This window comes from Prinia subflava, chromosome 14 (genome assembly GCF_021018805.1).
Source record: "Prinia subflava isolate CZ2003 ecotype Zambia chromosome 14, Cam_Psub_1.2, whole genome shotgun sequence".
Taxonomy (NCBI): domain Eukaryota; kingdom Metazoa; phylum Chordata; class Aves; order Passeriformes; family Cisticolidae; genus Prinia; species Prinia subflava.
The window spans coordinates 14,169,050-14,181,974 of NC_086260.1; the positions used below are offsets into that span (position 1 = coordinate 14,169,050).

General features: G+C 42.6%; 1 protein-coding gene across 4 annotated transcripts in view; it reads right to left on the reverse strand.

Moving 5' to 3' along the window:
• Positions 1-524: 524 nt before the first annotated feature.
• Positions 525-12,925, reverse strand: part of ATG7 (autophagy related 7) — a 72,731-nt gene continuing 60,330 nt past the window's right edge. For all 4 annotated transcript variants that reach the window (XM_063411511.1, XM_063411512.1, XM_063411513.1 and 1 more), the window contains one exon: positions 525-866. In XM_063411511.1, the coding sequence (XP_063267581.1) occupies positions 850-866 (17 nt within the window). In that variant the 3' untranslated portion in view covers positions 525-849. The remainder of the gene's footprint in view (positions 867-12,925) is intronic.

A 12,925-nucleotide genomic window follows, 5' to 3' on the forward strand; every position in this document is an offset into this window, starting at 1 on the left:
TGCAAGGTTCTGCATGACCACAAGAACAGCAAAGTCAGAGGACAAATTTCTCATTTCAGTGAATTTCCCCACAGCTTTTGGCTGAAATCAGTGACCCACCACCTCAAAAAGCAATTTTTTACCATGTAACAGAGCCTGCTCTGAGCTTCAGGGGAGCCTGATCATGATAAAAATGCATTTTGGTCTTTCCTGGGTGAAAATCAGTCAAAGCACTTTGTTTCCACAGCATGAAAAGATGGGAATTTTGCAGGGAGTAACAATTCCATGGACACATCCAGAACAGCTGCACTGAAGTTCATGTTTGTAAATAATTCCTGTGGTGCAGGCAGCAGCTCCAGTCCTCACTCACTCCTGCCCACCTTTAAACATCACATTTAACTCCCAGGAGCAGAAAATGATCCATCTGCACCAATTCCAATTAAAGTGCCCCAAATGTGAGAGAGATGAAAAAAGCCATTCAGAAATGCTGCTTGGAAATGACCACTGACAGCAAAATAAACCCTGGCCCAAACAAACCACCCAAATTGACTTAAGCAGCATTTTTATATGTAAGCCATATTTAGAAACTTAAAAAAACCCCAGAAACAAAACCAAAAAAAAAGAGAGAGATCAGGTTTAAATATAAGCACATTGCTCCAGTTATTTACACAATAAAAATGAAAACATGGCCAGTTCTGTCCATAAGAGAGTGAAATGAAGTTATTCCTGGCAAACGTGGGCTCTGTTTGTTTGTTTTTGCAGCAGTCAGGAGGGTGAGCAATCATTAACTCCTCGAGCAGAGATAAAAGGCAGGGCTGCAGCAGGAGCATCCTCCTCCTCCTCAGCACCCGAGTTCAAACGGTCTCATCGTCACTCATGTCCCAGATCTGCAACAAAAAAAGGCAATTTTAGCTCGTGGAGCTGAAATATGCTCTTAAAACACCCTTAAAAATTCACATTGCTGCTTAAAAGGAATAATAAATAGCATTTTATGAACTGTTGACTAGCATCAATGGAGCTTTACAGAAAATTCAGTATTTTTCTCTTGTGTTAACAACCTACACGCCAATAATTATCTGTCATCTTGGAGTATTTTTAACATTTACTTTTCAGCATTTGTCACTTTGGCTATTTGGTATTTATTACCATTTACAGATAATAAATAAATTTGGATATTTGCTATTTATTGTCATTTAGAGTGAGGCTCAGATCAAAGCCAGGCATTTGGGCTGGTTTGCTGACTCAAACACTTCACCTGAGTAATCACTCCTAATAAACAGCTTATTTTAATAAATTTCTAGCTTATTTTAAACAATTTCTAGACATTCATGAAGAATTAACTGGTCATTTCACACTTCAATATTAGAACTCATAAACAGCAGCTTAAGGACAAGAATTATATGGAAATTTGTACCTTTCTACTGCTTAGAATGAAACTGAACCATGTTTTTCTGCAGTATAACATAATTGTACTTTTATTTTCTGACTTGCCTTTGTAAGTGTTACAGAGTGGGGAAAAAGTGAATTTTATTGAATATTTATTGAATATTTTCACAGAATATTGAGGTGTCCTTGTGAACACACTGAGGTGGAGTGGTAGAAATTCAGGCCAGGGATCTGCAGAGCTCTTTGGGAGGATATTCTCAATATATCCTCTGAGCTTTTTCTTCCTGAGAAACAGGGATGCTCCTAAACTGCTTTTCCTGATGTTTTAGAGGTTCAGCTCATGGCAAAGCCCCTCCTTCCACCTGGCAGGGTTTAAACTCAGCACTACCATGGGCACTCAGCTGAGATTTAATGCAAATAATTGGATTTAATACCAATAACACCAAGTGTATAATACACAAAACTGTGTCTGTGATGGGAGCATTTCAAACATGAATTACCTGCAACACTCGTGGGGTGCTGCAGGTGACAATGACAATGACACATGGGCTGGATGAGGAGCACAGAAATGTCATTTTTTCAGAGCACAAAACCCCCAGAAATCCCTCACTGGCCATGACCTGCCCCAAGGAGCAGCACCATTTCTGTGTCCCGGGGGAAATAAAATCCATTTCCTCTGCTCCAAAACACAACTTTGTGTGTTGGCATCAAGTGGCAGCTGAGTTATTCTCTCATTTTACATCCTAAAATATATCAGCCCCCCCAATTTACAGTTCTTCAGGCTGTAAATTGTTCAGGGCACAGCAGAGTTTTACAGGCACACAGTGCCTGGGACAATGGGCCACTGTGCTCACTGCACTGGGCAGACAAATAAAAAATACAAATAACCCCTTTTCTAGACAGCCAACAATGCCTATTGACCTATAGCTTTAATAAAATAAACTTTAATAAACTCACAGGAAAAAAAAACTGACTGCTGCTGGAATTTAAAAATGGTCTGAAAAAAGCTCTTTGAACCCAACCTAGGGAAAGACATAAAATCCAACATTTCTCTGCAGTGCTACGAGCTGTGCAAAGGGAAAACTCTGCAGGGCAGGATTTTCTCCATTCCTAGAAGTGGCACAAAATGGTGGCGTGAATCCTTCTGGAAAATGCTGCAGGAACAGTTTGTTTACAAAAGGAAAAAAAAAAAGAGTTCTGATCCCGGCCTGGATGAGCAGCTCGGAGCTTGCCAAGGCAAACACCAGCTCGGCAGCCAGGGCCGAGGATGTGGAACATAAATACAACCCCCAAATCCTGAAATAGAGTTCAGGGGATGATTCAAGGCAGGGAAAAGCAGAAATCCTGAGTGCAGAGCCTGGAAACAAAGCCCACAGCCTGCAGCCCTGCCAAGGAAACTCTCCTATCTAAACCCTCTCCTGTCCTCTTACCTCTTTTCTAGGGAGCTTTTAACAAAAAATACTCCCAAAAACACTGAGCATGAAGTGCCCAGGTATTTAACCACCACTCAAACACCCTGGACTGAGGAGGATGATTTTTAGATGTTTGGAAAGTATTTTTTTTCCAGGAGAACAGAGATTTTTATAAGGCAGTTTCCACTTCATGCAATCTCAGAGCAGTCAGAACCTTCAAACCATCGAATGGCTTGGGTTGAAAGGGATTTACAGCTCATTTTATTCCATGGGCAGGGACACCTTCCACTACCCCAAAAACCCCAAATCCAACTTTGGACACTTCCAAAATCTCAGCACAGCATTTTGTGTCCAATTTACAAAGGTTTATAAAGAACAAAGTGGTGGTACCTTAACAAAGTGCACGCAGAAGGGAGAGGGAAACACAAAACAAAAGGGAAAAAATTCAATACAGAATTAACAATTGCAAGTTACCTTCAAGAAAACAAGCTCCATGGGACTGTGCAAAGGAAGCTGTGTGAAATACTGACAGCTGAATTATCACAGGCTCCTCACTAAGAGCAATAGATGTTTTCAAAAAATGACATTTACACTAAATTAGATGATGACTGTGCAAACTCTGGGGATTACTTCCAAAGACTGAACCTTTTAGGAGAGGAAATAAAACACAGAAAGCCAATAAAGCCAATGTGTGAAATGCCTGTCCAAAGGGCCTGATTTCCACACCAAGCTGGGAGTTTGGAGTTTTTCACGTCTCCTCTGCCCTGCAGCACCCCTGGGCCAGGCAAACCCAGGCACAGGAGAATGGGCAGGTGATGAAGGAGCTGTCAGCCCCTGTTGGAGTCTAGAACATCCCTCTGGCCACCCTGGAGGGTTTGGAGACCGGACAGGGGGGTCTGGGATCTGTCCAAGGGGCTCAGGCAGCCTCACACAGAGCCCAGGAGGGCACTGCCTCTGATCCCTGCCATGGCAGTGAATGCCCACATTATATGAAGAATCACAAGCTGAGAGAATTCAAAATAAGCAGTATTTAGTTTATCATAGAATGTAAATGTAGAATCTAGGATTTTTAGTATATGGGTCTGAAGAGACAAGATGGAGGAACTGGGGAGTGGCCCCTGCGCTCCTTGTTCTTGTTCTCGTCCCCCATCTTGTGCTGAGTTGGATTTTAGAGATTGGTTTAGAGTAGAACTGACATGTTAGCATAGGTAGTAAGTATTGGTAAGATTTTGTAAATAAAAAGTTCATTGTGGACAGTGGTTGGGTCAGGGGTACTGTACATAAGGTGTGGGGCTCTCTGACCCGCCCAGTCCTGCTCTGCTGGGGACGCCCTGCAGAGCTGAGACAGAACTGAGATCAGGGACCCTGCCAGGGAGGCCTGGCAGAGCTGAGACAGAACTGAGATAATGAAGAATAAACAACCTTGGAAATGTGCACTGGGGACTCAGCTTGTCGTCTCTGCCTCTGGTGTGAAACACCCAGGGCAAAGAGAAGCCTGAAAACCTGATTACCTCTGGGAACAGCAACCCAGAGGAGAATCTCAGGGAAAAGCAATCCTGAGAAGCCCCACCCAGCCTGCACAGACCTGGCAGATAATTCAGATTATCCCAAGGCACCTGTCCTTCCAGAACCTGCTTTTATGGTCGAGCTGCTTCGGAGAGCTGCTCCATTTCACATGCAGATTGTTCAGCAGAACAGCAGCATTCCCACACTTGTTTTTGTGCGAGTCCAACTCTTATTTTGGTCAATAATAGGAAGAGTGAGGGGGGCAAGCCCACAGATTCCCTCTGGCTGATTTTCCCCAGCTCCAGATTGTGCATTGAATCAATCCAGTGGCACTGAGAGGTTTGCATTTCCTCCCAACCACATTAACAGCTGGTACCTGCAAACTGAGCCTCCAAAACAGCTCCAAAATTGGTGCTCACCCTCCCAATCTTCATCATTTTCCCATTTTGTGACCTCTCCTATGGTGCCTGCAGCTGGAGGATGCCCTCCACCAAGGATCCACTGGTGCCCCCAGGGCAAGGCCTCCTCCTCCACTCATTCTCCCTCTTTTTCTTTTTCAAAACTACCTTTTAATTTCCTCTAATTCAACCCTACCCAGAATCAGGCCATAATCTGAATAATTAACTATCAGGTATCTGACACACAGCTTCCAAACTTAAACACACACAGGGAAATTTACCTAAAAAAAAGAATCAAAGATTGTAAAAACTGCATTTCTTTCTTCAAGCTGCTTTATTTGGGCAGCAGGTGCAGAAAGGGGTGGATAATTTCTCCAGGTAACTATCCCAGCTTGCTGACCTGGCTGACAAAGCCCTGGCACCCCTTGTACCTCCACAAATTCACTTTTTCTGTGTCTGCCCCACAGCCTTCCCTTCACTATCCTGCAACAAAATCAAATCCATCAACCTAATACCATTTTTTGTTTGGTTTTTGGGGTTTTTTTCAGTGCTGGTGGCCCTGACTGCTGCTTATTTTGCCCTTACAGCCTTTCCAAAATTCTGAATTGCCACAGCTTGTGAGGTCAGGGTGATGGGGAATTCTCATTTCAATCTCAACAAACAGCAACTCCTCTACAAGCTCCTCTTGTACAAAATTTCTTTAAATACATGCACAATGCTTAAAAGCACAAAATGGTTTGGGTTGGAAGGGAGCTCCAAGCCTAAATATCTTGTAGAACTGGCATCTGAAGGATTTGGAAAGCTATTTTTAAGAGCAACACAGAAAAAGGCAAGTAAACAACAGAGAAAATATTTATTTACAAATAAACATTTAGCTGGGAAGTCTTTTTAGTGTCTCCAGTTCCAAGCAGATACACAAACAGTAGCACCAAGCTGTAATTAATCCCTTCTGGGTTTGGAGCAGTTTTCCCAGGTATTCACCAGAAAATGAGATGAAAACATTCCCAAAAAGGATTTTTTTGGTCACCACTAACAATCAACGAAACAATACCCAAAAAAGAAACAAACAAAAAAGGCACACGAGGGGTTTTCTGGTATAAAAATGCCTCAGACAGATTTCCTCCCATTGTTTCTTGGTTTATGAGGGGAAAAAGGTCCCAAGGCACAGCAGCAGCAAACACAAACCCAATTTCTCTGTGTGTGGAAGGGAATTTTTCAGGGCACAGCACTGGAGCTGCTGCAAAGCCTCTGAGAGGAGACTTTTACTACTCAGCCTTTTCTTCAGGCTCCTAAACCCTGCAAACAAGTGGGAAAAGAAATAAACACACCCCCATTGAAGAATGGTTGGTGAGTGCCATTATTCTGTTTTGTGGGGGATTTTCAACTTCATTTTACTACCACCAACAGGCAGCTTTCCAAGGAGAACGTGTGCTTGAAGGAAGCCACAATTAATGGAAATTCTGTCACAGGAATGATTTAATCTGACAGAAAGCCTTGGATTGAAATGAAAATAAAACACTGTAGTGTATCATGGTGTATATTTGAATGCTTCTGTCACCTTGCCCCTTTGATGTGCCCAGGTTTTACATTAAAAATAAAACTGTCAGTTTATATTCAGCACATTTGTAAATCCTGCAAAAAAATTGATAACACAGAGAGAAAAGCAAATTTGCTTTCAAGGCTTGAAGAGGAAATGTGGATTGGATTCGTAAATGGATGTCAGAATAATGAAACCATTCCTACACCCGAGTCTGTGTCACTCCAACTGCCCAGATTTTATTTGTTTCGCTGTAAATCCATCATTTGCCACATCCCACTGCACCTTTCTAACCCCCAGGTGATGCAGAACTGCTGTCAAAAATGAGCTTTCAGGTCACAACAACCAAACAGGGGGTGGTGAGTGGTTAAAAATGAGCAGCAGCTCAACTCCACCGCTGATCTGCAGGAATAAACAATCCAGAAACAACCAAGGGACTGGAAAAGATGGGACTGGGACACTCATGCTCCACCACGGGGGCACAGAATCCCTGAGCCCCAGAGACTCCTCTGGGAATCATTTTGTTCATCCTTCACCCAAAGCAGGGCCAACAGCCCCAGGGGGTTCAGGCTCCAATCAGCCCCCAGCTCCAGGGGGAGTTTTAAACATTTCTGAGATTTCACAGCCTCTCCAAGAACCCTGCTCCTCTGTTTTTACATCCAAACGTGAGATGAAATCAGCTCTTGAAGCAAGGATCATCTTGGTTAAATTAGCCACCATATACCCATAAATATCTTCTTTTATCATCATCATCATCCTCACCATCATCATCCTCACAACAATTCTTTACAGTCCCTGACAGAGCAAGACCAGCACAAGTCCAACAGCTCAAAGATGCTGAATTCTACAGTTCTGCTCACCTAAAACTGGATAATTCTCATTTATTCCTAAGAAATTCTGGCTGCTGGCCAGGCAGGGCACACATTGGTGAGGGCAGGGACAATCCCCCACTCTCCATGGAATCAGGGGGGTTGGGTGGGAGAGGGAACCTGGACTGACATTTGCAAACCAGATCATGAAGGGACTGTCCCTGAGAGCTGGGAAAATCATCTTTTCAAAAACCTCCCGAATTCTACAAGGGGAAAAAAAATCATAGAAATCCTTGAGGCTTCAGTGACTGACTAAAGAGCACAGATCATTTTCAGATGAGACAGAGATTTATTTATAACAATAAAAAGTATTATTGCAAGGCCACCTAACCCAGGTATGAGCCAGGCTTCAGCATTTTCATGTTTGATCGCTCCATCCTCACAAAGTGGAGCTGGCAAACACAAACAAAACATGCATTATTCTGTAATTAATAGAATTAATTATAATTATAATTATTATTATAATAGAATAATTAAATAATTCCAAGCCCACCAACAGGGATCCTGTTCAGCTCAATTCCCATTATCAGAAAATAACTTTTGGCAGAAAAAATGAACACATGTCCCACATGCACTTATGTCATTGTACATGTGAATTTTGTGCACAGCTTTAGTAGAACCAGACTTCCTCTCATGCACTGGCTCTAACACATCAGCAACAGAAAACTTGAAATGCAATCAAAATATTAATTCATTAAAACTTGGATTTATCCAGTGACCTCACTAATCTCATCACTGCTTCCATGGAGATACACATGGTGTATACACAACATTTCTATCTTGTGGAGGAGGCAGCAAGAAGAAAAACTTTCTCCTCTCTCCTCTTTTACTCCTCTTCATACAGTTAGAAACTAAAATAATTTCTGCAAATTTAAATTGAGGGGACAAAAGAACACGGTTTGCAGTGTTAACTGCTCAGAGGATACTGGATTATCAGATTTATTTCATGTTATATACTTCAGAAACTCAGGGAAGATAAATCCATTTGTATTAAAATATTGGCTGCCAGTTTCCCACCTGGTTCATCCTGTCACTTTTCCCATCAGGTTTATCAAAATAAATATTACCCAGAAAATTACAAGTGCTGGTATAAAAGCACAAAGAGGAAAAAAAATCAGTAATTAAAGGTAAGGCAGTGGTGTTCTAGAAACAGAACAGGCAGATCAGGTTTCTGGTTTGGTTTGGTTTGAGATGGACAGAAAAACCTGAAAAAGCAGAAGGTGCCTCAGCAGTGAGAGACCTCTGCAAGCCCCTTGCCTTCCTCTGGAAACATGTGCTAGGCATGCAATAAATTAACAATAAATTAACAATAAATCAACAATAAATTAACAATAAATTAACAATAAACAACAGAGGCACTCTCAACTTCACTCAAAAACTTATGTACTGATTTAAAACCGTATGTCCCACCCAGAGCCAGCTGAAAACTTGTCCAAGTGTCAGATTTATTCCTGTAACACTTCAGTTAATGCAGGAACAACTGAGCAAACAAGAATTTGGATGAGACCGTGTCGAGATTTTGGGCCTGGAGGGTCTCGCAGGGATCTGGATTCTGCAAGCCCTTTCGAAATTGCTTTTGATTTTCTGACCACAGAATTTCAACATCTGCTGGCCTAACACATTGTCTGCAAGGAGTCGTGTCCCAGCTATCAAACCGTGTTTAATTCAGATTTTTGCAGGAGCTGCAGTGACAAAGTGGGCGCCCTCTTGCTGTACTGATGTTTTTCATTCCTGGAACACAGCAATGTTTCCCCAGGCTCCTGATGGAGGCATTTTCAGACCCCCTCTCCTGCATCAACCTCTCGAGTGCTACTGCTTTAGCATAAAATTCATTTAAAGAGATGTTTTGTACCTCTGATATTTCTCTTCTGGTGTGATAAATAAAAGCATCATTATTCTACTGAAGGAGTTCTTTGTCCTCAGAACTGTATACAATTTTTATATTGCAACTAAACCCTGAGGTTCTGATTTCCTTCACATCAGGGATGGCTGGTTTTTCCCATTTTATTTTTTATTATGGGTAGCCAAAGATATTTTCTAATGAGCTAAATCTGAATTTGAGACATTCCTCTTTGCCCCTCTGCACAACATTTAATATAGTTTAGTTGCATTGTGAAGATCAGGCAAAGTTTTCCCTCATTTTTAAAGTCATGAGCTGTTTCTTCCACAGATAAAATTTTGTAGTCACCAATACCTGGCACAGGCAATCTTGATAAATTATTGCAGACACACAGAGTTAGAAGGGAGAGAATAATCTTGTTTACAGTGGTGATTTTTATAAATCAGAGCTCTATCAGTGCCCTCTTTAAGATAAAGCAAGCTTTAAGGATCTTCCTGCTCACATATAATTCACCTCAAGGAAAAGCCTCCTTTGAAAAAGCAAGTTCTACCTCCTCTAAGACAAACTATCAATAACCCAAGTCATTAAACAAATTAAGCTTATGATGTTACTCAGATAAATTAGCCATATTTGTCATGAACAATTTAATCCTCCCGTGGGTTTAGCATCCTAAGTGAATCTTTTTTATTTTAAAGCTTATTTCTTGGTGGCAGAGTGGGGATTCCTATGGGAAAGAGGGGTGGCATTTGTTTTTCATGTGCTGTTCACCTCTCTGCAGTGAAGCTCCACTTTAGCTGAAAAACCTAAACTGCAAATTGAAACATTGAACCAAATACCTGCTAATTATTTTAATAAATAAATAACCTATAATCAGTACAAACCCATGCTTTGTAATTCTTGTTTTGAAAGTCAAGGAGCTGTTTTCTAGTTCAGAAGGTCCCTGAAGGACTAAACAAAGCTGTCCTGGTGTGGTGCACTCATTTCCTACTGATCTGATACCTGAACATCCCTCAGAGCCACGGTGGTGACGTGAGGAAGGAACTGCTCATGGAAACTCCTGGGTCCCTTTGTGCAGCCCCATCAAAACCCCAACAACACCCACAAAAACTTCCACAACATCAATCAGCAACGCTGAGGGGCTAAAATCCACCCAGCCTTCAACAATCCTATCTCAGCTTTGCATCTGCACGCTTCATTTTCTGGGATAAAGAGAAGTCAGGACTTGAGACTCGCTTCAGAAAACTTCTCCAGTTACCAAAGAACGAGGCCAGCAGAGCATGGAGCCCCTGTCAGAATTCCCTGTGTGTGTCCAGCTGGTCTGAGCCTTCCCCAGAGGTGAGGGATGCTCAGAAAACTTCTCCAATTACCAAAAAATGAGGGCCAGGAGAGCACGGAGCCCTTGTCAGAATTCCCTGTGTGTGTCCATCTGGTGAGCCTTCCCCAGAGGTGAGGGATGCTCCAGAAAACTTCTCCAGTTACCAAAGAACAAGGCCAGCAGAGCACGGAGCCCCTGTCAGAATTCCCTGTGTGTGTCCAGCTTGTCTGAGCCTTCCCCAGAGGTGAGGGATGCTCAGAAAACTCCAATTACCAAAGAACAAGGCCAGCAGAGCACGGAGCCCCTGTCAGAATTCCCTGTGTGTGTCCAGCTTGTCTGAGCCTTCCCCAGAGGTGAGGGATGCTCCAGAAAACTCCAATTACCAAAGAATGAGGGCCAGGAGAGCATGGAGCCCCTGTCATAATTCCCTGTGTGTGTCCAGCTTGTCTGAGCCTTACCCAGAGGTGAGGGATGCTCCAGAAAACTCCAATTACCAAAGAACGAGGCCAGGAGAGCACGGAGCCCCTGTCAGAATTCCCTGTGTGTGTCCAGCTTGTCTGAGCCTTCCCCAGAGGTGAGGGATGCTCCAGCTCAGCAGGGATTGCCCCCAAACCACAGCCTCAGTGCCAGGTGATCGCCCCACCCAGCATGAAAAACCTCATTTGTTTCTGTCTGACCTCTAATTAGTGATTCCCCTGCTCCTTCTCTGATTAATTATGCAAAAAGCTGCCATCACACCTCCACCTGCACGTGGGGATGTCACTGCAGAGCTGAGACCCCCACTCAGGAGTCTCCAGAGAAAACAGGAACGTGAGCAGAGTTCTCAGGGTCTTTGTGTGAGCTATGGTGACAGAAAACTGCTGTGGTCATGAACAAACAGCCCTGGATTTTCTGACTTTATTCTCACCTAAAGCAGGGCTGTACAGAGCTCTTTATTTAAGATTCAGATATATTTATTTCAGATTCCAGGGAATCCAGGAATCCAGAGGCTGGAAGGGAAGACTGAAGCTTCCAGGGAATCCAGGAATCCAGAGGCTGGAAGGGAAGACTAAGATGTTCCTTGAAAAATTAAAGTTTTTGAGCAAACCCCGAAAGGAAGAGACGGTGAACAGCTCCAATATCTGTGCACAAAGTGAGGAACTCCTCTCCCAGCTGGAACAGGCTGGAACCTGCACGGGGCCCTGCACACCCTGGCCAAGTCCTGAATTGCTGGGAGCAGACAGGGTCTGTTCAGTCCTGTCTGCCCAGGGAAAGGTGTTACAACACTTCTGCTCTGCCTCTTTCCACACCAAATTTCTTTTTCCTCCAAAGTTCTTTTTCCACCCTTTTTTCCCCACCCAAGAACTCCCCCCTGGCCAGGTTGGTCACACAGCTGGTGACACAGGAGGCAGCTGTGACCAGGAGCTCTCAGATGAGCAGTGGGGCTTGGAGACTTTGCCAGAGAGAAATAATTTCTGTCACTGAACCTGATTTTCAGGGTATTTTGCTTGTGCAAAATAAATCCTCCTCAGTTCTTTAACAAGACATGAAGCCTCGACATAGTTTTTGGTTCAGAGGTGATGAAGTTTAAAGTAAGTTTAAACTATTTACTAAATGTATTTTTATGTATTAATTAAGAATTTGGTAAAATAAATTATTTGTATCATGTGCAAAGCTTAAAATTCTCCAGAACGCAAAATTAAGCTGAAGGGAAGAGTGGATATTTCCCTACAAATCCCCAGCACTGCCAGGGATGTCTGGAATTCAGGAATTTAGGAATGGTTTGGAGAAATCTCCAGTATGAGCTGCAGTGCCAGCTGAGGACAGCACTGGGAGCCACGGATCAAACTGGGACAGGAATTCCAACTGGTGTCCTAATTTCCAAAAGGATGGAGCAGCCAGCAGGATTCTTTCTAGAATATTCTAGCAAGGTTTCTAATCCCTGTTCCAAACCAGCCAAAAGCTCTTCCTGCCCCACAAAGCTGGGTTAGTGTCCCACAGCCAGCAAAACATCAAACCAAATAATGTATAATATATAAATATATAAATATATAAATTAGCACACAAATCTTACTGGTTTGGGTCTCTGTGTCTCATTGGGAGCATGGTATGACCCAAAGGTGGATTGATTCTGCTGGAGTTTGTACATTTATATAGAAATATCCACTCTTCCCTTCAGCTTAATTTTGTATTCTGGAGAATTGTAAGCCTTGTACATGATAAAAATAATTTTACCAAATTCTTAATTAATACATAAAGATATATTTAATAAATAGTATAAACTTACTTTAAACTTCATCCCTTCTGAACACAAAACTACGTCTAGGCTTCATGTCTTGTTAAAGAACTGAGGAGGATTTATTTTACACAAGCAAAAACCCTAAAAAGATCAGGTTCAATAAAAGAAATTATTTCTCTCCATCAGTGTCTCCAAGTTCTAATCTGGGGCAGTGATAACATCAGTGCCATCAGTTTAGAGACAATTGCTGTTTGCTTTATTTAGGGCAGCCAATCAAAAAGGGATTTATCTCCAAAACTCTTCCCACACCAAGGAGAAATGAAATTCATGTGGAGCCCAAGCTGGGCAGGCACATCCCATTGTTTCATTGGGGGGAATTTGAATTTTAACTGCTGCTGCTAACACGAAGGAAGAATTCAAACCCTAACAAATCATCCAAAGGCAGAACAAGTAATGAGTTATGAT